The sequence below is a fragment of the Pinus tabuliformis genome, chromosome 6, assembly GCF_031772625.1.
Source record: "Pinus tabuliformis cultivar Carrire ecotype Pingquan chromosome 6, CPIR1, whole genome shotgun sequence".
NCBI classification, from domain to species: Eukaryota; Viridiplantae; Streptophyta; class Pinopsida; order Pinales; family Pinaceae; genus Pinus; species Pinus tabuliformis.
Genome location: NC_142292.1, coordinates 666,019,288 through 666,046,595, shown reverse-complemented (window position 1 = coordinate 666,046,595; position 27,308 = coordinate 666,019,288). Strand labels below are relative to the sequence as shown.

The window sequence follows — 27,308 nt, the reverse complement described above, 5'->3', positions numbered from 1 at the left end:
CTCCGAAAGTCCAATAGCCAGTAAGCGCTCGGTTATAACACTTGGGGGCTCAAGGTCCTCAACAATATCACATATTGAGATTTTTATAAAAATTGTATTTTTTTCTCTGGTATTCAGATATTTGGTAAGCTTTGGTTATAGCATGTGGTTGTTGTGGTGATTGGTTATAACATAGTGTGCGTATGGTTTGAATACTTGGAAATATTGTGTGGATATTAGTGCTAGTGCAATTTATTAAAACTTTGGTGCCCAGTATTTTGGTAAGCATGGGCATAACACTTGGTTATATGTGGTGCTTGAGTTTAGCACTAGGATGTTGGTATTTTGATGATAACACATAATTGTTAGTGTTCAACACTTGGAGTGTAAGCACTAATTTTTTAAAAAGTTGGTTAAAGGAAGTGTTGATAGACTGTTGTCTATTGCAAAACATATTACAAAGTAAAATAATGAGAATTTTGATTGCATCGATTAAAAAAGGGAGCAACTCACAGAGAAATAGTTGTCTGTTGCAAAACAAATTACAAAGCAAGATCATGGAAAGAGTAGGTTGGTACAAATGTTTGCTGCTGAGGGGATTGGTGTCTCCAGTAGTACATACAAATCCTTGAAAGATTTAATTGGTGTCTCTAGTAGGTTGGTGTCTACAAGTCCTTGTAGAGGGGATTGGTGTCTCCAATAGGTTGGTGCCTACTAGGAATCATATAAAAAGGTTTTGTGGTTTTCTACCAAAAGGGTTTTCATGTAAATATTGTATTCCATGTTCTAATGTTGATAGATATCATATGTGACCCTTTTTTTTGGTTCATGAATGTTTAAATTAGTAAAAAATGTGTTATACTAATTCACACCTCACACCCCTCACCCTCTCAATACAAGTATGTGCTCAACTAACCATTGTCTTTTGCGTTCAAGTCGCCATCATATTGTAAAATGGACATATGTTCAAACCAAGCTGAAGAACCCTTGTATCGTTCTCAAAGACCCATGTCACCATCGGGAATAACTTTTGTTTAGACAAATTATGGAGTTGAATAGATCCTTGTCCGAATATCTCAAATCTTCCTTCGTTATGAATTTCTAGCTCATCTTTATTTGCTTTATTTTCTAAAGTCAAAGTTTGGCTACCTAAAAATCCCTGACAATGGATTATTACTTCATTATAAGCTTTCGAGCTTTGCCATACTTCTAACTTTTTTCCATGACTTCTAAAGATCGCATTAGGACATGCCTCCCTTGTGATTCAATGTCTACTTATTACTCTTCTCTAGATTCACCCTTAATACTTGTGCTAACCCCAGTTCATGAGGAAACTCTAGAATTTTATGAGATTAGCAAGCTCCCCTATCACCATAGTGGTCTATATTTATCTATTCTATCAAAGGTTGTGATCATCAATGAGTTTCACATGAAAGAGCTAAGTATATTTGGGAGCGGTGTTACTTGGGAGCGGGAGCGACATTTTTAGAAGCTCCCCGTTTGGGAGCGAATCTCGGAGCGTTTTTTATATAATATATATATATATATATATATTTATATTTATATTTTTTATATTTTGATACATATATGTCAACAAAAACATGTAGAATAATGAATTAGATATAAAAAACATAAAAAAACATAGATTGAACCATATAACAACAATCATCTAGAAGTTATAGTCTTCATCAACCACGTCCACAAGTTAGTAACATAGTAACATACAACATATTGAGTCTCATGATTCATCAATCTTAAAGTTTCAAGCTTTCAAAATTCAATATATAACATTTATCATCATTGATCACCAAAGTTGTACTTGTAAGCTAAGTGTAACCATTACCAACAAATAATATCTAACATGAAATGAAATGTTATAAAATGAAATGAAATGAAACAGCTTTCAACTTTCATGAAGCATCATATTCATAATTCATTACTAATGAGTTATAATTGCCAACTTCAAACTTAAATTGTCATATATTGTTTAAAAAAATATCATAATAAATATGAAAGAGTCAATAGTTATAGAAGCTACTAGAAACTAGAAGAGAGAAGTAAATCTATTATCTATTTCTTATGCTTGGGTCTCTTGCCACCACGAGAAATGTCTAATTTTTTAGTCTTGTTCGAAAATCAAGATTTTTGTCATTAATATCATCCTCTGAGCATTAATATCCAGAAGTATCTTTGTCATTACTTCTGTATCTGTATAGGGATCTTTGTCATTAATATCACCCTCTAAGCATTAACATAAGATAGAAAAAGCATAGCATGTCAAGTCAAGATTTTGTTTGAGTGATGTGTACATTTTTAGGAGGGTCATGATAGAGGAATTCGATAACCAATGTCACAAACATCAAGGTACATAGAGGGATTGGTGCTCTTGATTAAATACGAGTTCCATACCCTAATACATGACAAAATTCAATGGAAACATTGCAATCCCCCATTCCTAAAATCCTGAAAAACTGATAAGTCTGCTGGATTTTGAATGAAATCTAAAATTCTACTTTCTCCATATGAAATCCAATGAGGTCGGAACCACTCTCAAACATCCTGAGTCATTTCATGGTAATGTTAAAAATTTAAGTAAAATGATGAAAATGAAGATTAAGGAGAATGTCACTTTTACTTTAAGAATAGCATATCAATACTAGGGCCTAGACTTGATCTTTAAGCTGCCCCACTCAAAAATTATTTGTTTCTTTCAAAAAAAAATTGCATGTTGAACATTACTACAAAAAAAAAATTGCAAAAAAGGCAAAACGCTCCTGAAAAGGCAGGGAGCGAAATATTTTTTAGGGAGCGCGCTCCCTACCCGCTCCCACCTGGAGCGTGGATTGGGAGCGAGATCGGGGGGGGGGGGGGGGCGCTCCCCCGCAACACTTTTTGGGAGTATAATTATCAACAACCCATTCATCTTTGGTAGAATTTGGTATTTGAATCATGATTGTTTGCTAGCTATTTTGACTTGCCAAACATTATAATAGATTTGAATTGGCTCCATTGCATCTGTTATGTTCTCACAACATTGTTGTAGTCGATGTGTGGTGTACACACTAAAGGTCAATGCATATTTGATATTTTGAGTGTGGGTTGATACTCATTTTGTAATGTTTCCAATTTAATTTTTGCAGAAATTGCTTCAAAAATTGAGCCATTAATTTAAATAAACCATAAACACAATCTTGAACCGCAAAATCAACAACCAACTGGAGATATATTTTGCAAATGAAGAATAAACAAGACAAATATCCATAACTCAGCCTTATTTTATTAAATAAAGAGTACATATAAAACTGGTAATGGTTGATAGAATGGCCACGAAGAAATTTGCTCCATTGCTGCCCTGGCCCTCCAAAACTGAACCGAAATACAATTGCTGAGCTCTTCTGCGAATTTTGGATGAATTCACCAAGGGGAGATGTGTACTCGCCTAATATCACTGAATCACTTTAGGGTTTCCGTCTTGGGGCTACCACTGAAGTAGAGAATTGGGTTCTCAACCTCTAATGCAAGAAGAAAGATCAAATCCAAGATGTCCTATAATGGCCTCCTCCTCCTCTTTTTATAGATATGATGGATCCCTCTAGAACCTACCATTTTATGATTATTTTAATCACTGAGCACTTTTCCCTCTTTTTATTTCAATTAAAATATTTTTTTAATGTAGGAAAAGGGTAAATTGGCCACCACGTCTCCTTAGGTCACTGAAAATCACTTCTAACCATTCCATCCTGTAGATATTCTCGTTTTGGTTCCAACGAGCTATTACACTAAGGTGTTCTGTCAAGTATTCCTCTTGAAATGCCTCTGTAAGCGTAATTAACTGAGTTATGCTCAATAATAACCCTATTTTTCGAAAGTTGTCAGAATGCGATGGAACGAAACACAAGTTGCGCATATGATGGAATACACCAAGCAAATGTCATCAGATCCCATAGAAACTCCTCAAAATCCTTGAAACATCTCCAAAATCCCATGGGCCCTCTGATGAAGTAAACCTGCACTTGTGACCTGTCTGCCTCCAACCTTGAAAGTACATCTTAACCATGCCATGAGGAACACCAGAAAGAGGAACATCACAAATCCTCCCGCCCCAAGATTGCTTGCCCTCAAGCAATCCAAACCTGTGGACCAATCTGGTGGCCCAACGCAACTGAGACCCAATGCCCAGATCCCATACAAACCACTGGGTGATGCTCTGCCTCTTTGTCAACCCACCATGAACGGACCCCTCAATGCCCAGATCCCAGACCATCCCCTGACTGAACTTGTCATCAACCAATCCTCCTGGACCCCAATGCCACCAAGAACAAGTATCAATACTCCATGGCTATTGTTGTGCTATAACTCCAACCATGAGTGCTGCTCTATGCACTGCGAAACAACTCATCGCCTCTCTCCAATCCAACCCTTGGCATAAACCAAGGTCAATCTCACCATGCTGATGCTGTGCTGAAATATTGATGAGTAGCCAACCTATATCCTGCTTCCAATTGGAGCATGTAGTATCCCTCACATCTAAGGGCTCCTGCAGTGCAATGCTCTTGACTAAAAATGATACTCCATCAAGAGGGTACCAACTCACGATCTCTCGCCAATCTAATGCATGGACACCTGTGTAAGAAACAAGTCTACTAGGCTGATATGGGTTCCTGCTCAACTCAGGATGATTTATCTGGTCAATCAACAATATCCATCGAGAAAACCCTGCCTCTCCCTGTAATGGGTACAAGTGGCCAAACTGTGTTGGAAGCCCTATCTATGTACTCCTGGAGAGGGATGCTCCCCTGAAAGTACTGTAGCTCTGCCAACTGCGTGTGCAGCTACCCGCACCTCATCAGTGGGCCGGCCCAAAAATGGATGCACCACCATCTCCAACAACTCCTCCGTCCTTTGATCAGAAACTACATGCTCTTGCCATCTACTAGCCTCCTGCAAAACTACCTTGTCAACCTCCAACACCTCCTGAGGACAAGTGCTTGCAAATACTGCCACCTTGCTAGCTATCTGTACATCTCTGCCTGCCCCTCATCAATGGCTGGGCCCAAGAATGGCTGCTCATCCTCCTCCCTCATTGGCTCAACATGAACCTCCAACTGGCTCTCCCCAAAAGGCTCATCATGCATACTGTATATATCATCTTCTTGAGCCGACTCATGTTGCTCCTACTGAATCATCAGTGGCGACTCATCATCTCGAATGTTTCCCATAGGGTCCATTGATAGCTCACCATACAAACTAGAATATAAATTTGGCCTGCAGTCAACAACTTCACATGATTGCTCATGCTCCCTAGGGGCATCCTCGTATGACCTCACAGACTCATCCAAAGAAGAGTCCTCATCTTGAAAGACAGAAGGAATATCTTCCTGCTCTACCTCTGCCATCTCTCAAGCATGAGTGGTCATGTCCCCAAGGTTCTTTGCAGATGGAGCAAAGACCTCTCCTACTTAACCCATTCTTGCTATATGGTCCACCAATCCTGAGCAGCTCCTCCCTGGTCATCTGTCTTCTGAACAACACAATGCTCTGCCCAACCAGCCTTTCAGCTAGTTCATAAGCAATAGTTGAAATTGATTGTTCCTTCCTCCTTATGGCCAACAACTTAGATTGCATCTTCTTGCAAATGGCATCACGGTCTCCCATAACTGAAGACAAAATGGACAACATGTTTGTTTTGACCTTATCAAGATGATGTTTCTTAATGCTAAAGAAGCATCAGAACATTTGATGGATCAAGTCATCACACCCCAGATCAAACATGATTTCATACGTTCTAATCATGGCCACAATTTCTAGAACCTCAAGCTTCTTCCTAAAGGCAGAACCTGCACTGTTTCTAAGTCCTGAAAAAATCTCTACTATCAACTTAAAAAGTCTCCTCATAAGATCATCATTGAAAGGAAGTATAGGTGCAGTCAGTCTCATGATGTTACTAAGACAAGATGCAACTGGAAGTCTAACCCCTTCACAAGGTTCCTCCAAGAACTTTGGTTGTATGAGAACAAGCATGGCTGGTCTTAGAGCCCAAATGAGTTTCTTCCCTTCTAACTGGTTCACTTCGGAAAGGAGTGCATCTAGTTTGAAAGGGACTTTCCATGTGACCCTCATTTATTTCAAATCTGTCCCAATTGCAAATATTTTGTGCCCTATTTCCTGCTCCTTTTGCACATCCTTTGGATGTTCTCTCTGAAGAATGGCATAGACTTCCTTTGAGAAAGGTTTGATGTTCTGTCTAGTTTTTTGGTCTATATCATAGTCCATTAAGGTGTTGTTGTGTTGGCTCATGAGTTGTTTCAAAATTTCCATCGTTTAACAAAAAAAAACTTCTAACAATACATGACATCAAACAACTTTCAACTTCTCAATATAGTAACTATTACAAGGCATACCCATCAATTTCTTCCCTCAATTTTTCCTAGCACTAATGACAATATTTCCTATGACAAAAATGGGCTTTTGACTACTACAATAGGTGATTTTTGACTCAATAAAATGTCCAAAAAGACATCTTACTGACGTACATATGAATAAGACTTACTATTTGACCACATACCAAATTCTAGATCTATTCTTTTCTTGCTGACAACACAGGCATCATACACTATTCCCACTCAACACCTATTACATGACTAAGATTGGTGTAGGATATAAGGCTCACAACCACTGTACTCTTGTAAATAAATTTCTTGAAATCATTTGAGAACAAAATTGATAAGGATTTCAAAGACAAAATCGAAAGGAAGAATATACAAGAACCTAAACTGTTCGACTTTCTTAACTACAATATTCAACCCCAGAAATGAAGGTGACTTGCCAAAAACTCTGTTTTCTCAACAAGATGCAATAGGACCTTGGTCTGAGGGAAAAAGATAACTCGGTTTGCAACAGCCTTCAAGAAAATTCACTGAAACTCAACCTCCACAAGAGCTACTGTCTCGACCCTCCAAACTGGTCTAATTGGCTTGCGATATTTGGCATCCAAACTCAACAACTTGGTCTCCTTTATATAGATAATTTTCCCACCTACAGGAACTCGGCTTCCAAAGATATAAGAGATCCGAAAGAAACTCAACGCCTCAGAGAACAAGTTCAGCCTCCTGGAGCAGTAGACTCGACCTTCCAAATAATGGGTAATAGAGGGCCCTCAAAACAATTAAATTGATCTCCATAGAGGAACAAAACTTGACCTGTCCAGGATGAATTACGCTCAACCTTTAATTTTGATGTAAGATAGCAACTCAATCTCATTGAGAGAATAAACTCGGCCCTTGATCAATAATATGCCCAACGTCATGGAAATTGAGGAACTCGAAATGTTGCAGGAATGCAACTCGATCCTTTAATAACTTTGGTTGCTCGATCACACTTTGTGCGTCCCTTGGCTTGGAATTAAATCTCAAATTGGGCGAATGAAATGCTTCCTCGACTTCTGCTTAGCAACTCGATTTCACCCATTGGAATCTTCGACCTTCCTTCTCTGTTGGTCTTTTGATCTCTTTGCAGAGATGGTGCCTCCAAGTATGAGCAGGGGATCTCAATATAGGTTATTGATCGACATCAATCATCGAGAGAAATAGCTCCCGACTTCTCATGAGACAAGCTTGCTCTACGTGCAACCAGGATTTTCCAGTTTCGTTTCCCTCCGCCTCAACAAGATCCTTCGCAAATTTGGTGGCCTCTAGACGACTTGACTCTCGACCACGCATCATCATCCCTCTGCCAAACTCTATGGCTGCCTCCCTACGATAACTTAATAAGAGTCTCGACCCAACGGCATGGAAAATTCGGCCTCAGTGCATGTTCACGTTCAGGTGGCTCATACTTAATTCACGGGGCTAGTGAAACATGCATGAGTACAAGCGTCCATCCACAATAGTGGTTGTGGACTCCTTAACAATTCAGTGTCGACCCCTTTAATATTAATAATTCAACCCCATGACTTTACAATAGTCTACCACATTGATTTAAAGAAAATATTTTACCTTTGCTTTCCCTCGAATAATTGGATGCCTACCACAATTAAAATTGAAGAGTCGGCCATTTAATTCATGACAATTTAACTTTGATCATAATGCAATTTGCCGTCATATAATAAAAGGGTCGGTCTTCTTCTTCTTCAAAAAAATATGATTAGTGCTAATTTGATTTGACGACTCCCACTTTGACTCTCGAATTTGTCGAACGATTATCAAGAAATCAAAAAAATTAAAGAACTTTTGCCTATACTTTGCAGCGGAAATTTTGCCAAATTGATTTTCTGTAAATAAATTAGCTCCGACAATTTTGCAAGTAAACCCTCAGGTTGGTAGGAACACCAACTTTGATACCACTGTAATGTTCCCAATTTATTTTTTGCAAAAATTGCTTCAAAAATTTAACTGTCAATTTAAATAAACCATAAACACAATTTTGAACTACAAAATCAACAACCAAGTGGAGATATAATCTGTAACTAAAGAATAAACAAGACAAATATGCAGAACTCCAAGAAATTTGCTCCAATGCTGCCCTGGCCCTCCAAAACTGAACTGAAATACAACTGCTGAGCTGTCCTGCGAATTCTGGATGAATTCACCAAGGGGAGATGGGTACTCGCCCATTCTCACTAAATCACCTGAGGGTTTTTGTCCCGAGGCTACCACTGAAGTAGAGAATCGGGTTCTCAACATCTCATGCAAGAAGAAAGATCAAATCCAAGATGTCCTCTAATGGCCTCCTCCTCCTCTTTTAATAGATTTGATGGATCCCTCTAGAACCTCCCATTTTATGATTATTTTAATCATTGAGCATTTTTCCCTCTTTTTATTTCAATTAAAATATTCTTTTTAATGTGGGAAAAATGGTAAATTGGCCACCACGTCTCCTCAGGTCACTGAAAATCATTTCTAACCATTCCATCTTGTAGATCTTCTTGTTCCGGTTCCAACGAGCTATTACACTAAAGCATTCTGTCAAGTATTCCTCTTGGAATGCCACCTTAAGCGTAATTAATTGAGTTAGGCCCAATAATAACCCTGTTTTTCGAGAGATGTTGGAATGCAATAGAACGAAAGGCAAGTTGTGCAAATGATGGAATATGCCAAGCGAATGTCATAGGATTCCATAAAAACTACTAAAAACCCCATGAAACATCTCCAAAAGCCCCTGGGCCCGTTGGTGAAGTAAACCTCCACCTGTGACTTGTGTGCCTCCAACCTTGAAAGTATCCTAACCATGCCATGAGGAACACCAGAAAAATGAACATTACACATTTATCTTTGTTATTGCCTATGCTTTGGTATTGTGACTATTGGCTGCCAATCACCACTTGCTGTCCACTAAAACAAACATACTTTCACTTAATTGTTTATTTGTTATGTTCTCTATCAATATTGCCATTAACAATGTGTGTGAGCAGGAAAGAGTTAAGTTATTTGGAACTCAGACCATTTGCTTACAACTTGCTTTGTATTAACTAGACCTTTAGAGTTGAACTTTGATTGTCTAGACTCTAGAATGAACCCTCTTTTGCTCAACTCTTCGCTCATTTTTTTGTAGGATTTTTATGATCAATAATGTGTGCACATGAAAATGGCAAAGGAGATCCATAAATTTGACAATTGGTTGTGACGGACTCTATCTTTGCATTTTGAATCATGTATTGTTTTTTAAGGGTTTGGAGCGCTGTCAACAATGGGACACTCCCATCAAATGCACAAAAAATACATGGAAAAAATCAAAGAATGTGTGAGTCTAGCAGTGCATCAAGAGTTTTATATTAAGGAATAATTTTAAGAGTTTAAGGATGGGTGACAATGACAATGTTGTAAAATATGACAAAAGTAAATGCTATGTCTAATTGATGAGTGCCATAGGAGAAGATCATTAAAGAAGAAACATTAGTGATGTTTGTCCTATACAATTATCTTCAAATATATATATATATATATATATATTTGTGACAATCATTGGAGTTCCAATTTTTTTTTTGATATTAAAATGGTGAGTTGAGTAGAATTATAATAGTAGAAACTAGAAACGAAAGAGTAGTTTGGAACATGCATTCACAGCTAAGGCAAACATATATAACCTGTGACAAGATAGGGTTACATCAAAATCTAGCACCTCCAAATGATGTGAAGTCCAGGCACCAAGGTTTTAGTCTTGTGCAACTTATGAAAGGTAGTCTTGTGCAACTTATGAAAGGTACTCACTGTTACAACAGTAGCTCTACTTCTTACACTTTTGGTTGAGTTGGAGACTTGGAGTCAGTTTTGGTTGTCTCTTCTCCAACTCAAGAGGGGCTTCCCTAAAAGTTATGGTTGCTAAGGCTATAGAGTGGAGGCACAATGTGATTTAGTGAGGAGTTATTCGTAACAAAACATGTGGTAGTAGTATAATGGAAGAATGAATGGCGTGAGAAGGAAAGCTGAAGGAAAATCGAAAAGCAAGTTCTGCAAGTACCAAATTACAACTTGGGCAATTGGAGTCGAGGAAGAATAGATCAAAGAGGGAAAGTTCATGAAGATGCAAGGCAATAGAGGCTGCTAGGCACTAGGCATGCCACAAAGCAACCTTAGCTTGTTAATTTTTATAGCAGAAAATTACCTTTGGCAGGTTAGAGTGCCATACATAAGCATTATCATGAAAATGTGGTTACATTAATCCAACAACAATTAGGTTTATTAGATGAAAGCTCAACACTACAACAATAGCAACACAAGAATGATAACATATTCACATTACTTTATCCAATTGACACATAGTTCACTAACTGGCAATTCACAACATGTTACAAGTGTTTCCTAATGCATAAACCAACATATGAAGTTAACGAACACCTTGGATGCCTCAGATAAAATGATAATGTCTTCTATCCTCCATAAGGCTGCAAGTATATGTGGTGTACAGATAAAGCCCAAGGGGAGAGCATCTCAATCCCCAAAATCCCAACCAGCGTTACAATGGAGAGAAAGCTCCTATTTATAGAGTGAGCCTTTTCTCTCCATACAATAATGAATTATTTTTTGCTAACTAGCTCCTTGACAAGTGAAACAACTAATATAAAATTCGAGTAGTTAGATTCTTCGTCAATCCATTGTTGAATATGTCTAAGTACGTGGATGCAAACCTCTCCAAAAGAGTTCACTTTCCAAAAATAAGAAAAATATTACTTCGAGAGTTTCCAAGAAAGGACATATAGCTAAGAATAGGCATGATAACTAAGTGAACACGCAAAAGGTCCAAAAGAATTTGCCTTCTAGGATTGGATGCATGCAAAATATAATTAAATAATAACCGAGGAGTATGTGCTAGAGGGTCCACCTAGAAAGGCTCACAAAGTGCGCTTTCCAAGCCTCAAGGTGCATGAGAAATAAAACAATAAAATATTCCTCCTATGAGAATGCTCCATAGCCAATGTCCAAATATAGTGAATGTTTCAGCAAATGCATGTAACCAATCCACATGTGGGAATCCCAAGGAAACAAAAACCATGGATGAATGTGCAAGATGTCAAGTAGATGGAGTGCTCCACAAGAAGGGAAGAGGTCAAACCCCAAAATAGAAAGTTGTCCATCTCCGTAAGTGCATCCTCCAAGATAATGCTCCAAGAAGAAATATGACCAAACAAGAGCATAAAATGTGGCACGGGTGGCCCTCCAGGTATGTCACACACTTCTTAATAAAATCCCTTCGTAACCACCTCAATTGAAATAACATATGTGCCAAGTCAAAGAGGTGAGGGCACCCTCTAATGAATGTCAAAGGATGACAAGCGCAGCTGAAATATCCATTCAATAAAGATGAGAGAGCGCTCACCTAGGAGAGGTGCGCTCTAGAAAAATGTGCTATGTAATTACCTTACCCTCCCAACAAATGATATAATATCTCCACGTGAAGCATGCCCTAGAAAGAAGTGCCAAAATGGTCATGCCTCATCCATGCTCATGCGAAAACCGTGTGTTGTTTACTAATACCATCAATTGATTTCCCAAAACCATGTGCAAAAGAGAAAGTGTATCTGAGGAGAACATGCCAATGTCTTCAACCATAAAATAGTCGTGATTGCCTTGGAAATTGTGCCCAAGAGAGGAATGCTCCATAAGAAAGATTTAACTAACCTACGAATAACCCCTTAGATTGTGAATAACAACCAATAGTGGTAGGCAAGCAATTAAGCTCCAAGGTAATAAAATGTATTAATTTGATTGCTAAATAGTTAAATCAATCTCAACATGTGCACAAAGTTTAATGCTTAAATAAAACAATAGTCCAACCTTTTAGTGGTCACCTGGTGATTAAATCATCGTGAACATGTGTGCAAATGAGTGGGGGTGCACTCCAATAAGTGTTGTACCATGGAAACATGTTATATCTTCTAGCATCGACCACCAGGTTAATAACATAGTGACAAAATAGGATCTCCACCTAGGTTTGAACCTATGATGCACCAACAAAGGTCTATAACATGGTAATACCTCATCAAATTAGGAGAAGGCTTGATCATAATCAAGGATGCATGTAGTACCCTCCCTCCACTCTAACTCAAACTTAGGAATGTACATCCACAATCGTACTAATGTCATCAAACACATTTCCACCTAGGTGGTATCCAACAAATGTTACAAAGTTATGTAATATCACCTCCGGAAATCCCACCTAGGCAAAGTGCACTACCACAACACATGCATTATCCAACCACGTTCACATCATAAGATAATGGGATTATAGAAAAGCTAACCTATCCAATCATCAAGTATGCCCCCACCACACATCCAATGCAAGAGGTCCATGTAGAATACAACCCCCTGCCACCCCTGCCACCCTAGTGACAAATAATACGAAATCATGACATAAGATAATGGGATTATAGAAAAGCTAACCTAACCAATCATCAAGTATGCCCCCACCACACATCCAATGCAAGAAAGAGGTCCATGTAGAATACAATGCCCTGCCATCCCTGCCACCTTACTGATAAATAATATGAAATCATGACATCAACACACCATGAAAAAGTCACTAGGAAACTACAACGTCATAAAACATCTATTTCCTAGCATTGTCATCGAACCCCTTGGGGGCTAGAACCCTCATCCATATCCAAGATAAGCATATGAACAACACGAAAATGGGATAGCATGCTCCATGAAGCATCAAATTTGCAACCAAAAGTTGATCAACAAGGCAAGCACATGTGAGAAGACCACCAAACCAACAAGCATAATCATCTAGCCAAGTAGAAATGAGACTCCCCTTGAACCAAAGATCTCCATCAAATGATCCAATGCCATGAAGAGAAAGGACTCCGAGATGATGTATCTCCCCAAGTCAGTAAAATGCTCCAAGGTACTAGCTGCAAATCTCCAGCAATGTGATGAAAATCACAAAGGGTAACCTCATACAATGTGAGGTGTAACAGAGAACATTCTTATTGCAACATTGTACTGGCACCATCTTATCATTTTGCTACTGTTAATTTGTAGCTTTTTGCTGTTTAGTAGACACTTCATTCATTTATCAATTTGCTTTTAGCATTGATATAGGAATTGCTTTCGTACTAACTCATTTTATTTGCACTAGCTGTACCTTTTAGTCCTATTGACCTACCTTTGTGGTCGTTTTATGGGCATTAACACAATTGTGTTATATTATCTTTTCAAGCTGCCATGTTAGTGATTTACTTTTGGTAATGGTGTAAAGCAAGTGCTTTTTGATGCTTTGGATGGAATATGCTTCACTTCACATTAGGAGCACTTTTTTGTTTATCCAAATTAAACAGATGAAGACTTCATATCTCTTTAACAAGCTCATGCTCAACATTTTCAAGGCTCTAATAGAATCTCATTGTAGTTTCTGGATTTTATTTAAATAGTTATATTATGATTCATTTTTTTGGCTTTGAGTTCCTATGCATGTTTGTTATTTTATCTTCCCATTATTTTGCTACATATGAGACTCAATGCTGCGGTCAAAAAGAGTCTGGAAAAATACCTGAGAAGTTTTTATATGCTTGGTTCAAAATTAGAATATACCAATTTTCTACTCTATAAAATGTAGGTCAGATTCTGTCTTTTGCATGAATATGCTTAGATAATAAACTGTATTCTAATCAGAGTTTCCTTTACCTTGGTTTTCTGCTGCAGTTGAGAGCGGATCTACAAGAATATGTAAAGGTCTTGGTTGTAGGAGCTGGGGGTTTAGGCTGTGAATTACTGAAAGATTTGGCTTTGTCAGGTTTTAAAAATATTGAAGTCATAGATATGGATACCATTGAAGTTTCCAACCTCAACAGGCAGTTTCTCTTCAGGTTACATTAAAGTTCATCTTTGGCTTTCTCTTTACATTCATAGTTGTTCTTCGATGCTGCTATCTTGCTTCTTTTATTTGTCTTTGCCTTTGAAACTCTCATAGCTGAAGTAAGTCTGCAAATATGAAACATATATTGGCTTATTACTATTGCTGGGATTTTGTGCAGATTTTGGGGGATGTTGGGTAAGTGTGGTTTGGGTAATTTTTAAGATTATTTATGATGATTGAGAAAGCCATTTGTGACAATGGAGTAAGCCTTGACTCTGATAGATGGATTGGAACATAATAATTTTTTATCAAGAGTTAACTTCTTTAATTCATAAGTTAAAAAGAGGCATGGTTGGTTTGGTGGATTGACTAGAACAATATTTATTAGAACAACATTCAAGGGATATGCTCATGGAATGAGTCTAGAGCAGGTCCAATTCTCAAAAGTAAAAAAATATATTTATTTTCACATGATCATTTTTTTTATTTGAGCTGACAAATTTTCTTGTATATTATTTGCACCTAAATATAAAAGTATGATATTTTGAGGGAGAGATAAGAGGTTCTCCACCTGACTCCTTTGAGGTCCTCCTCAAAATCTTTAAAAAGCAGGGTGTAATATGCTAGTTTCGATTCCTAGATTAGTATTGTGCATGTATATGATGAATGGCTAGAAGCTGAACAATGTAATAAGATTGATTGTGCACTGAATGATGATAAAAGAAAACACATCACAAGCTGCAGAAGATAAGAACAAAAGAATGGGTGGCCATTGTTGGAAATCGTAACTAGGTTCGGCCTTCATAATGACCTTTTGTAAACATGACAATGTGTATTTTGTATAAAGAAATAAAAAGAAAGAAAAAAATCTTATTTTATTCAAAGCATGGGTTTCATGCACAAGTTTAGATCAAAAGCATGTTCTTTGTGCTTCTAGGTCTTTCTAGGACAAAGAAGAATTTATGTCATGTATTATAGTCCCATTTGGACTCATTGTAACAAAGAAAAATATTTATTTTGAGTCAAGAAAAGCCATTTATTTCTCCAAGACCAAGTTGGCCCTAGTCAAGGTGAAGTTGGCCTAAAGGAGAGCTATTCAACTCCTCAAGAAGGCTATAAATAGAAGGAGCTCGACTCATTTGTGGCACCAACCAATTACAAGTTTGATCTGCGATAGCAAAGGATGAGAAAGGGCTGGAAGGATGAAGAAAGGAAGAAGAAATCATAGTTTCTTGGGCTTATCTCTTTCTATCCACACGTGTGAAGCTGCTAGTTGCAAGAGGCTGAAAGTGTGGGGCCAAAATTTTGAAATGAAGTTGCAGGGCGGAAATTCTAGAGCGAAGCTGTAGAATGACGAAGTTCTGAAGCTGCCTTGAAGAGATCTTGCTGGGGGGATGACCTGGTGCTTGGGAGGGTTCTGGTCTTTGGGTCTTGGAAGTCTCATTGTAAGAAGATTCTATAAGAAGAGAAGTTTTCTTTTTGGGTTTTCCCCTTAGGGGGTTTTTGCCTTGGCTTGGAGCCTATACCTTGTGTGCTCTGTCTCTTTGTGATATTCATTGTTTTGGTAGTTGCTTGAAGAACGAGAACTAAAGAAGTAATAAAAGGCCAATTAACATCACAAGTAATTATCAAGTAAGGAAAGTCAAACATAATATACAAGACTCTTGATTTTCCAACAACCATGACCCCAAATCAGGTGAATGTTAAAGGAGGCTTAGGGGGTTGAAAGAAAATTATATTATTTTAATCTTATTTGATTCCTAACTCCTTAACCTTGTTATTAGTGCTCTTTATTCCATGCTTATTGTTGCCGCAAAATCTAGCAGGCCTTGGAGAGGGGTACCCTACAAGACTAGGACTAGACCAAGTAACAACAGTGGCGTGGTGGCCCATTGTCACCACAGCCAAAACCCCCTTCTCTTTACATATTTTCATCGATTGGAGGAATCTCGATAAGTTACAAGGTCACCTAATAAGTATTCTAGGATTGAGGTGCCAAAATTCTGAAGTGAAGTTGCAGGGCCAAAATTCTAGAGCGAAGCTGTAGAATGTTGAAGTTCTGAAGCTGCCTTGAAGAGATCTTGCTGGAGGGATGACTTGGTGCTTGGGAGGGTTTTGGGCTTTGGTCTTTGGGTCTTGGAAGTCTCATTGTAAGAAGATTCTATAAGAAGAGAAGTTTTCTTTTTGGGTTTTCCCCTTGGGGGGTTTTTGCCTTGGCTTGGAGCCCATATCTTGTGTACTTTGTCTCTTTGTGATATTCATTGTTTTGGTAGTTTCTTGATGAACGAGAACTAAAAAAGTAATAAAAGGCCAACTAACATCACAAGTAATTATCAAGTAAGGAAAGTCAAACATAATATACAAGACTCCTGATTTTCCAACAACCATGACTCCAGATGAGGTGAATGTTAAAGGAGGCTTAGGGGGTTGAAAGAAAATTATATTATTTTAATCTTATTTGATTCCAAACTCCTTAACCTTGTTATTAGTGCTCTTTATTCCATGGTTATTGTTGCCGCAAAATCTAGCAGGCCTTGGAGAGGGCTGCCCTACAAGACTAGGACTAGACTAAGTAACAACAATGGCATAATGGCCCACTGTCACCACAACCAAAACCCCCTACTATTTACAGATTTTCATCGATTGGAGGAATCTCGATAAGTTATAAGGTCCCTAATAAGTATTCTAGGATTGAGGTGCAAGGTGACTCAATGAGGACTTCTACAAGAAAGGCACAAGGCCCTGAACCCTGGTTAAGTTGCCCAAGCCATGATGAGAAACCACCTAACCATTACACACAATATTTAGTGTTGGAACCTTCACCATTAGGCACAATAATCATTTTTGTATCTAAGTGGACCAAGCTTGAAAGTAAGGGACAATTTGACACTTCAAATAATGCTTCCTTTCCAAAATGAGGGCTTTTAACTCACAATGGTGTTACCACCGTATTTAGGAGTGGCTAATGGACAACCATAATAAGTGCTTACAAGCCCTAAGGGGAGAAAACATGCCCTTGCTTCATCCTTCAAGCAACAAGTGTCACTGAATAATAATGATGGAATGGAGGGGAGAAGATTTCATGGCCAAGTGCCACGGTCAAAGGGTCGAATATGATGGGTATCCTCATCCTGAGCGTGCAAATGTGAGGGAGCAATTGTGGATGCATGAATTACCAACTTGGCCTTTGTTTTTCCACCCCTTTTTTGCGCCTTTTACTTTTTCTTGATTTTTCTTTGTATTACTGGTCGTAGCTCAAAGGGTTAGAGCTTGCTTTGTATGATGTATAGTAGTTGTTACCCCCTTTAATGACAAGGCAATTCATTTCCCGTCAGGGGTTGAGACATGCAAGCATTCCTTTTCTTTTGATGTCCTAGGGCAACATTTGCTGAGGAACTGGGTAATGGCCATGAGTGAGGTGGAGCTTATGTTAAGCTTTTTCCCACGTTCTAATGTGTATGTCTCGACCATCTTTTGCATTTTAATATTATTTTGTTTTACATTGTGGCCATGACATGCTCTTTATTGTTCTTTCAGTTGCATCAACCTCCCAGGGCAAATTTGCAACCCTACTCAGGTATGGGGATGCATGGGTGCCAAATACCAAAGAACCAATGGTCGGTTGTAGCCGAAGATGGAGGTGGAATAGGGCTCGTAATGTGAGATGGAAAGTGGTAAGTAAGGAATATAGATAGATGGGACTACACTATATTAATTAGGGTTTCCCAAGTAGTGCCTCTCCTATACCCATTGGGCCATTAGTGTTGCTCCCACTGGACTAGGATTGAAAATTAACTCCCCATTTAAGGTGAGGGAACAAGATCATGGCCAACAACCCCTCTTCCTTCCAGGTTGACCAATAGTCCATGTCGAATGCCCAAATACAAACAAGAATATGCATCAGATTGCAAAATGAATAAAGTACCTTTTGATCATAAGCCCACCTTTAACATGCGCCACTGCGAGATGGGTGAGGAACATATGGCTGATGCAGGTGGTAGAGAAATGAATGGCACATCGTCATTGGCTAGTGGTGGTTGTCAGGGGCTGTTGGCTGGCTGACTGGAAGAGATGATAGTAGAAAAAATTATTCTATGGGGTCACCCACTTTTGGTGGGTAACACTTATTTTTAGCCTAAGCTTTGGATTAATTGCATCGAGGCATGTGGGGTCTTCATAGATATGTCGCCTTTTCTTGCCATTGTCATAACATTGTTTTTAAAATAGAAACTACTATTACAAACAAATTTCAAAAAATGGTATATCGCAATTGAGAATTCGCTGCAATTGACATTTTTTTGATGAATTGTTGACCTTTATAATTTGCAGTCGTCTTACAAATGTGAAAGTAACAATTGTACGACTGCCACATGGAACAGTTCCCTGAGGAAGTAAAAAGGGTAATACAGCCACCCACAGAGTCGAGATAAAGTTGTGAATCTAGAAAAGAGATCTTGTAGACACCAACAAAGTAAAGAATGCGCTGACTTTGATCAATTGGGCATCACTGATCTAGCAAAGCACAATGCACCACTGTATTAATACAAATACAAGCACAAAATCACGAGTCTTCTTTCACATCCTTTAAAAACCTCATTGCAGTATTATGTGAAAAAAATGGAGTGTGAGAGGAACCCATTTGCTTAATCATGGTAGAATATATATAATTTCAACTTAGGGAACGATGGGATGTTGCGTTCTTGTGGGGACTTAGTGGATCAGAAGCTGAAACATGAAGTTTCCGAAACAGATTCCAGTAAGTATGGCGACAATAATGAAATGAGAATGAGCAAAGAGATTTGGCGACGAGGTGGATTGGGACTCAAGATCACTAAACAAAGTCTGTAGTCTATTGGACAACGAATATAATCATTGGGATAACATACACAGATCTTAAGCAATAATACTTCTACTAGAAGAGGCTCGGGCTTGTCTGGTATTTCTGAAATACTGAGAGAACCAAGCTGCCTCTTGTGTGATAGCAACACATTTCTGTGTGTTATATGCTACTATTCCCATCCATAATTATGAATTAAAGTGTTGGGAAGAGGTACTTTACCATCTTTAGACTAAAATGAGATTATATTCAGTATTTGTTAGAAAGTGTTAGTGACTGGTCTATGTAAGTGATTATCATAAAACGCAGAGCTTCGCTCTTGAGTGGAGTCATATGAACTAAGACGTAGTGAATTGTGTTGGTAAGATGGAAACATTTTTGGAAAACAACTTGGAGCTTAAAAGATCGCTGAGAATGAATAAGCAAAGAGAGAGAGTGTGTCCTCACGAGAGTGATAAAACACTGAATCCAGGAACCTCCAGTGTGAAAGAGAGACGTTACATTGGGCATATGTCAGCTTGTAAACATGTGGTATCAGTCAGCCTGCAGAATTTGGTCAGTTTGCATTAAACATTAAGAGCTCATTACATGCATACCGTTACATGGATATCATTACAATTCTGGAAAGTTTACATAGATGTGAATATCGTTATATGGATTAAGAGCTGTTACATGGATATTGTTACAATTCTGGGATGTTACAAGCCAAAGTTGAGAAAATGTTACATAGTCTACTCATTCCACATGACAAAGTTACATAGTCTACTCATTCCACATGACAAAGTTTTGTGCTTTACAAACCTTTTTCCATGTCAGGACAAAGCTGCTACATGGATGTCAGACATCCCAAGCGATTACATGGATGTTGAATGTTACACTGTGAATGCCTTACATACCTTGAATTGGAGCGTGAATGTTCCATAACTTGCGGATTTGTAATGTCTGCCATATGCGAATATAACAGAGCAATCTCTGCCAAGTCAGAAGAAGCAAAGCAAAGGCGAAAGCCAAACAATGAAGAACGAGTTATCACAGGAAAAGATAGAAAAATAAAAGTTAATTGAAACAACAGAAGATGCAAGCTTGGTCGAAGAACGTAAAATTAAACAGAATTGAAATTCAACTTCTTATGAGGATCAAAATTTTCTTAAAAACGAAAAGAAAGATGCAATACGCCCAGGAGAACATTTTGAACTTTCTTGCAAACAGTGAGAATATTTCCAACACAGAAGAATAGGTGTGCACCTAGCATAATGAATGAAGGCGAGGCAATGATATACTTGGTAGTGCCATCATATCTGGGGAAGTACATCCTCCCAATAGTACGCTGTAACTCATAGCTTTGCGTGCCCTGCCCTCCATAGTTCTTGCCCTTCTCATTTTGCTTGAGCTTGCAAAAATCTCTAAAAGAGAGTGCCTCCCTGAACGCTGCTCCCATGGACTACCACTCCCTGAAGTGCTCTCCCATAGGTGAAGGATCTTCGACCCTTGTTGGTTCATTCTACGCTAAAGGCATGGAGGAGGGTAGTGTGGCTCGAGTTTGGCCCACTCGCTGATGGTGGTTGCACAATGGGTGAAGGATGGTCGAATTGTTGAGAGGCCCCCGAAGTCTCTCCAAACAAAAACTCTTGATGAGTGCTTCTCTCTCAGTTCTGCATTTTGATCTCCTCTAGCATCACCTTCTGCCCCATCGCTAAATCACTCAGAGCCTTCAAGAAACTATCAGAGGCCATCCCATGCTTTCTGCTACCACTGCCATCCCCTTGTCCTTTGTGTCGGGCGTGATCTCCAGTTCCCATTCTTTGCTCTGGTACCTTTGCCTCCTGTATGTAATATTTTGCCGATTTTCCTCACTCATAGGAAAATTCCCCACGGCTGAGCCATGATTTGGGCTCTAATACCACTGTAATGTTCCTAACTAGGAAAAACAGTGATATACAAAGCAATGAACAAATTCAACACCAGAAATGGAAAACAATCAACATTCATCCATGAAAAACACCATAGACAAGAACCATCTGAGCCATATTATTAATATTTCTTGGAGCAAGTACAATGGTGATGGAAAGTGCACCTGGGCTTGCCTTAATTGGCAAGCATGACAAAACCCAGGTGAGCAAATATCAGCCCCAAATGCTACACAACTGTTGCTCCAAGGATGTTCTGCGCTGCCTAGAAACTACACTGCCTGCTGGAAAGGAATGGTTGGAAACTCCTCTTCTGATGCTTAGAAAATGCTGCAATTTTAGCCTCTGGCTCCTCAACCAAAACCCACCAAAACCCAGAAAGGGTTTGGCCTAAGTCCACACCTCAAAATTCGGCCTCCAAGCACCACGTCCTCCTCAAAACACTGGGAAGTACGACCTGCCTGTAACTTGCTGGAAAGGCCCTCCAAATCACCCCAAAATGTTGAGATGTTCCCCTCTAAGGCTTCCTCCACTTCTCCTGACAAATTCCAGCTCTAAAACTCCTTCCACCAATTCCCACGTGTGCCCAGTAATGGCTCCCTGCACAGGCCCAAGTGACTGCAAATCGAACTGCCCAAATGCTGCAATCTCCTGCCCCAAAACTCTCCCCAAAGGTTGATCCTCCACTGAAGCTTTAACTCCCGAATTCCCTCTGCAAACGCTGCCCGGAAACACCTCCAAACAACTCTTGTGTGTTCCCCTCTTGCGTCCTCCAGAAACATGCACTGGCTGGGCCCAAGGTTGAGTAATGTGATTGTGAAACTCCTTCGGCTCTCCTCCAAGGTAGTACGAATTGCCTTCCTAGGGTGGCAATCGAAGTCCCCCAAAGAAAGGTTGAGTCTCTCACCTAGAAAACTCGGTGCTAAACAACAGCTAACTCGGCTAAGGAGGTTGAGCAACACAAATGAATTCAATATACAAAATGATGCCTTGAGATGGGGGAACTCCTCTTACTTATAACTTCGTGGGCCTTTCTTTCCCATGTGGGCCCCTCTCCCTAACCATTCGACTTCCCCTCCAAGGCAATTCGAATTTCTCAATGGACCAAGTGCATTTTTCCCCCACGTGGGTGGCCCCCACATTCCACTAATGATGAAATTCAACCTCTTTTCTCCTAAGTCCCTAAGTCAAAACTAGATGGGTTCCAAAGTCACCAAAAATTATCCAAAATTGTGGGAGATTAAAACTTGTAACAAAATTCTTTAGGAAGGGACATGACACTTTGTTTAACTAATTATTATTTTTTTACATATTATTATGATTATTATTTATTATCTATATTTATTACTTTTATATAAATTATATTCATAACATTGCCTTCCTCTTCAAAAAGCTTTTTTCTCAAAGCTTGCTGATGAAGGGCTTGATCACTTTTTCAGTTTCAAATGTCTTCTCGCCTCAGAATTGTCATATTCATTGATGCAAGTTGATATGATCCTTGGAGTGATAAATAAAATTGTTGAACTGAGAAAGGATCTGACCATCATAAATTAATCTTTTGTGGAATCTTTCGATTACTAGAAACTTGTGATGAATTGCTATCACTGGACTAGATTGAGCTTACTTCAATATTCTTCTAGACATTAGTTTGTTGTTTCTGTTCTGAATGGTATAAATATGTAGCTTGATTGAGTTGTCTACTCTCATGATTTGGATGTCGATAAGGAATTATTTTTGTTTGACTTTCCCTTATTTAGTGTGGCAATTTTTTGCTTTTCTTCTAATACCGTGGCTGTTGAGTTGCGTATTGAACCTTCACTTGGGATGTTCATCGTCTGAACTACTATCTAAGTGTGTTTTTTCTTCAATTGGCTTGTCTTCTTCTTGAGTTTGATATTCACTGGCTCAATATTAATTCCTTTCTCTTCAACTTGGACTTCTAAATTCGATGCTTCCTTCTCAATAAATTGTTGTACCTTGTTTTCCAATGACTTCTTGTCCTTCTTAAGCTTTTTAATTTGCTTCAATAAATTTCCACTATTATCTTTAAGTCGAGAAACTTCTCTATTTTTGTTAGCAGTGATCTTGTCAACTTCTCTTTGCATATTTTGTAGAACTTTTTTACCTTGAAAAATTACTTTTGAAATATCTTGTATGTCTTTTGGTGTCATTGAATATGACTTCAACGTAACATTCAGTAGCATTATTTTTTTCTTTTTTTTTGTGGGAAAATGTAATTTTTTTCTTCGTATTTAGGATAAAGGACCTTAGTGAGTCCATCCAAGGTGAACTTAGAATTATATCACTATTGTCGCAAAATAAAGTTTTAACAGTGAATTTCGAGACTAAAATATAGCCTTCAATGTTTAATTGTAGATTGCTTATGTTATATTGTTTATTATTCGTCGAATCCATCAATTCAATTATGTTTGATTCATGGATCACTAATTGGTTAGCACATTGAATTCTAACATAATTGTTATTTTGGGTAGGGTCGATAAAGATGCTAACATCCCTTCTTGCCAAAGATCCTTTGATTTTAAATAAAGCACTGGCACATACTAAAAGTTTTAGGAAATCTTCCCTCTTTCATGTTTGCCTTAGACCCAATTTCTTGCTCGTAAGTGATTGATTCCATTTTTTAACTTCTAAAACTCTTCCAATATATATATTTTTTGTCTTCGTAATTGAAACTTCAACTTTATTTTTCCTTGACTTCCTTGTCAGGCTTCATACCTTTTTTTCTTTTGCTTTATAATCCCCCTTTATTGAAACTTAAGACCTTAGCATTTTTTATGCCCCTTTTAATAATATAATATTCTTCCTCTTTCTCCTTTAATTTTTTTTTAATATAATTTGAGCCTTTGAAACTTTAATATATTTATATATAATATAACTTAACTTATTTAATTATATTCCGTTCTATTATGTTTAGGTCGTAACCCTTAAATTATTATATGAAATTATGTTTTGTTTGATAAAAAAAATCACATGTGGGCAAATGAGTCACGACTTTTGACTTAGCAAGTTGACTACTGAAATTGTGCGATGCAGAATAGTGCACGAATGTATGGAGAAGGAAAATGAATTGTGGTTATTTAATTTAATTGGGTAGTTTGGAAACTACGAGTGTAATGTAGTGTGGTGCTGGCGGCTGGAGAATGCAACGTCGTTTGCAGCGGCTGGTGGAACGTTACAGTGGGGAGGAGGCTCGCGCATGCCTCGAATTGTTGATGGTATAGTGGCTGCTCGATGATGTGGGTCAAGTTGGAGGACTGATGAGGATGGATTCAGTGTGATTCGATGGAAGTGGTCATGGTTGTAGCTGAATCACACAACACTGGAGGGAGGTAGTATGTTGGCGTCAGTCAACACTGTTGCGGGGTAGGTGGTAGGGTAGAGCGATCGACAGGCCGATGGTTTGTCGAAGATCTGTTGACTTGGTGAGGGAGAAACAACTGCGAACAGTGGTCTGTGGGTTGGCGGCGGTTGAGAATCGAGTTGTAATTGCAGTTTTGCGGATGGTCGTGTGACCTTGCTCGGTTGATGGTTGACAACGTAGGCGGAGGTGACCGATGGTTGACAGCGTAGGCAGAAACACATGAATTTGCGGTGGTTTTGTTGAAACTGAATGGTGGCACAAAACAATAGTGTGGGCTATGTCACTGGTGAGAAGAATTGAGTCTTGGCTGAAGGGCAGGGTGCTAGCTTTAGGCGGAGGCTACGACTGGGTGCATGTAGTAGGTCGCTGGTCGGGGGTTTTGGCGGCCCAGTTGGAGTTTGTAACAACTTGTTCGTTGCGTGTTGTGGCAGGGTAAGTTGTGTGCCTTTATTTTTATTTTTTGTTTCTCATTTTTTTTTCTTTATAATAATTTTTTTTTTTGTTTTTCTTTTAATTGAACATTTTTTTTTAATAATAATAATTTTTTTTGTTTATTTTATTTATTTTTTATATAATTTATTTACGTGTATATATATATATATATATATATATATTCTTTTTTTTTTAATGGCCAAAGGCCTTAGTCAGATTGGCTCGGTGCAACGGTTAAGCGACCAGAGGATCGAACAACTCTGATACCAAATGGAATGAACAAAGTTCATTCTTAAGTTAAACACTCAAGAAGACTTGGAATATGTAGATCTCCATTGAGGATACAAGAATATATATTGAAATGTATGAATAAGAATGATACCAATGAGAGTGAGGGGCTTGCTTATATACCAAGCGGGTGTCCTTTTATGAACAGTCATGTCTCCTTAGTCAAGCCTCTTTGCTTAACTAATTATTATTTATTTACATATTATTATGATTATTATTTATTATCTATATTTATTACTTTTATATAAATTATGTTCATAACAAAGTGGCTTTTAACACATAAAAGTCACTTTAATAACATGAAGTTAACTTAGTACTTTACACATAAAGTCAACTTAATACACGTGTGGCTTTAATAAATTAAAATACAAGGTTCACAACTCATAAAATGTACTTTAACTCCTTGACATTAATAAAACACATAATGTTCCTAGTCAAAAGGATGATTAATGTGTCCGCTAGGCCAAAAGGATAAAAGCCTAGGAAACACTTCCTTGGTACCAATTTTTTCAACAGTTTTTATGACGAGGTGTGAGTTTTGGACAAGGGGACATGACCTTTGATGAGATGTTGCACCCTTTCATGGAGAGACACGACTTTTGGAGCATTACTAGCTCTCTTTGGATATGATGACACACTTATTTGACTCGCTTACTCACATGTGTGACTCTTGGAGGGCGTTTATGATGGATATCGTGCATTCATTTGATCTTTTACTCATCAATGAAGCATCTTTTAAGGGTCTTTCTTGACCTATCCGCCTTGTATCATGGATATTACGCATTTAATTGGATTTTGGTGGATATTAGACTATTGTAGAGGAGAAGTGCTTGGTTTCCTCATATAAATAAAGGGAGCACTCCCTTCATTCATTGCACATCTTTGAGACTTCTCTTTTCTTGAGTTCTATTTCTGTCTCTTAATTTGCTATGGATGCCTAATTAGAACTTCCTCCTAAGGAGGTTTTGTTAACGTGGATGGTTGTCTTTTCTTTTGATGATTATTTGTGAATGTAGATGGGTGCATGCTAATTTGAGTAAGTTATTCTTCTTTATCTTGTTTATGTTGATGGATGATGGTTATTAAGTATTCACCAAAGTAATTGTTGGTATTTTTATATCATTATCTTCCTTAGACAAGATTTTTCATCAAGGTTTTTAGGAAAACCATGTGAAAGTTACCTCCCTTATTTATAGTTGAGGATTGTAATTTGCTTAGGTCAACCTGATAAAGGACACAAGCAATGTCTCCCTTAGTCTTTCAACCTACATCCTTTCCATTTCCTTTTCAAGTGTTGATCCGTAACTTCATATGCCCTAGATAGAGAAAGGTGCATGTCTTCTCCACTGCATTAGTCATTATTTCATTTAAAATTCATTTTCTTTTATGTTTTAGAGTATTTTAAGGTTAAATTAGAGCAAAATATTTCCTTTTCAGCATTAAATAGCTTGTATGTTTTAGTCCTAGGGTTAGAAAGTGTTTCAAATACATTCTAAATACATTATAACCCTTTATTTTTCACTCAATTATCATACATTTTGGTGCTATTATTTATTCCTATTGTAAATTGGATTATTACTACAAGTTTCTATTTTACAAGCTAGTTTACTTCAACTTTGTGTAATTACATGATTGTATGTGTTTTGGGACCTTCTTTAAGCTCATATTGAATGACAAGACTGCCTTTAAACTCAAATCTGGAAATAACACTCAAATCCACGACAAAAGCTAATTGTTTGATCCTCATAATTGGTGGTTATAGATGTAGAAGCCTTGGGGTGGCTCTTGACTTGGCTTGACTAGGCCTTTAGATCTATTGGGGAAGTCTCTCATGTGTTGGATTGTGTCCGTCATTAAAACGGGGGGAGTAGTTGCTAAGGTGATAGTGGTGACTCTCCTATGTTACTCATTGCCTTTATCACTTAGTGATGCTTTGCATTAAGGTGCAAGATTTTGTTGTAACAAGCTTAAAGTAGGTCACTTGTATGAGGCCATGGATAGAGCCAAAGAAGCTATCCAATCTTTTTATTTGGGGAAGAGTGCACTTGGACATGAAAAATATATGATGATTTGGGATTTGACTAATGATTGATGGACAATGATGTTCCATTGTCGCATTCAAACAATATGGCTTGTCAATGCCCAACCTTACTTATGCTTATGTAATTTTTATTTCGATCATAAGGTCATG

General features: G+C 38.1%; 1 protein-coding gene across 1 annotated transcript in view; it reads left to right on the top strand.

The window, feature by feature from the left end:
- ECR1 (E1 C-terminal related 1) overlaps nucleotides 1-27,308 on the top strand; it is a 249,823-nt gene that overhangs the window by 36,810 nt on the left and 185,705 nt on the right. Inside the window, exon 2 of the mRNA XM_089420427.1 lies at nucleotides 14,118-14,281. Within this exon, the coding sequence (XP_089276553.1) occupies nucleotides 14,118-14,281 (164 nt within the window). The remainder of the gene's footprint in view (nucleotides 1-14,117; nucleotides 14,282-27,308) is intronic.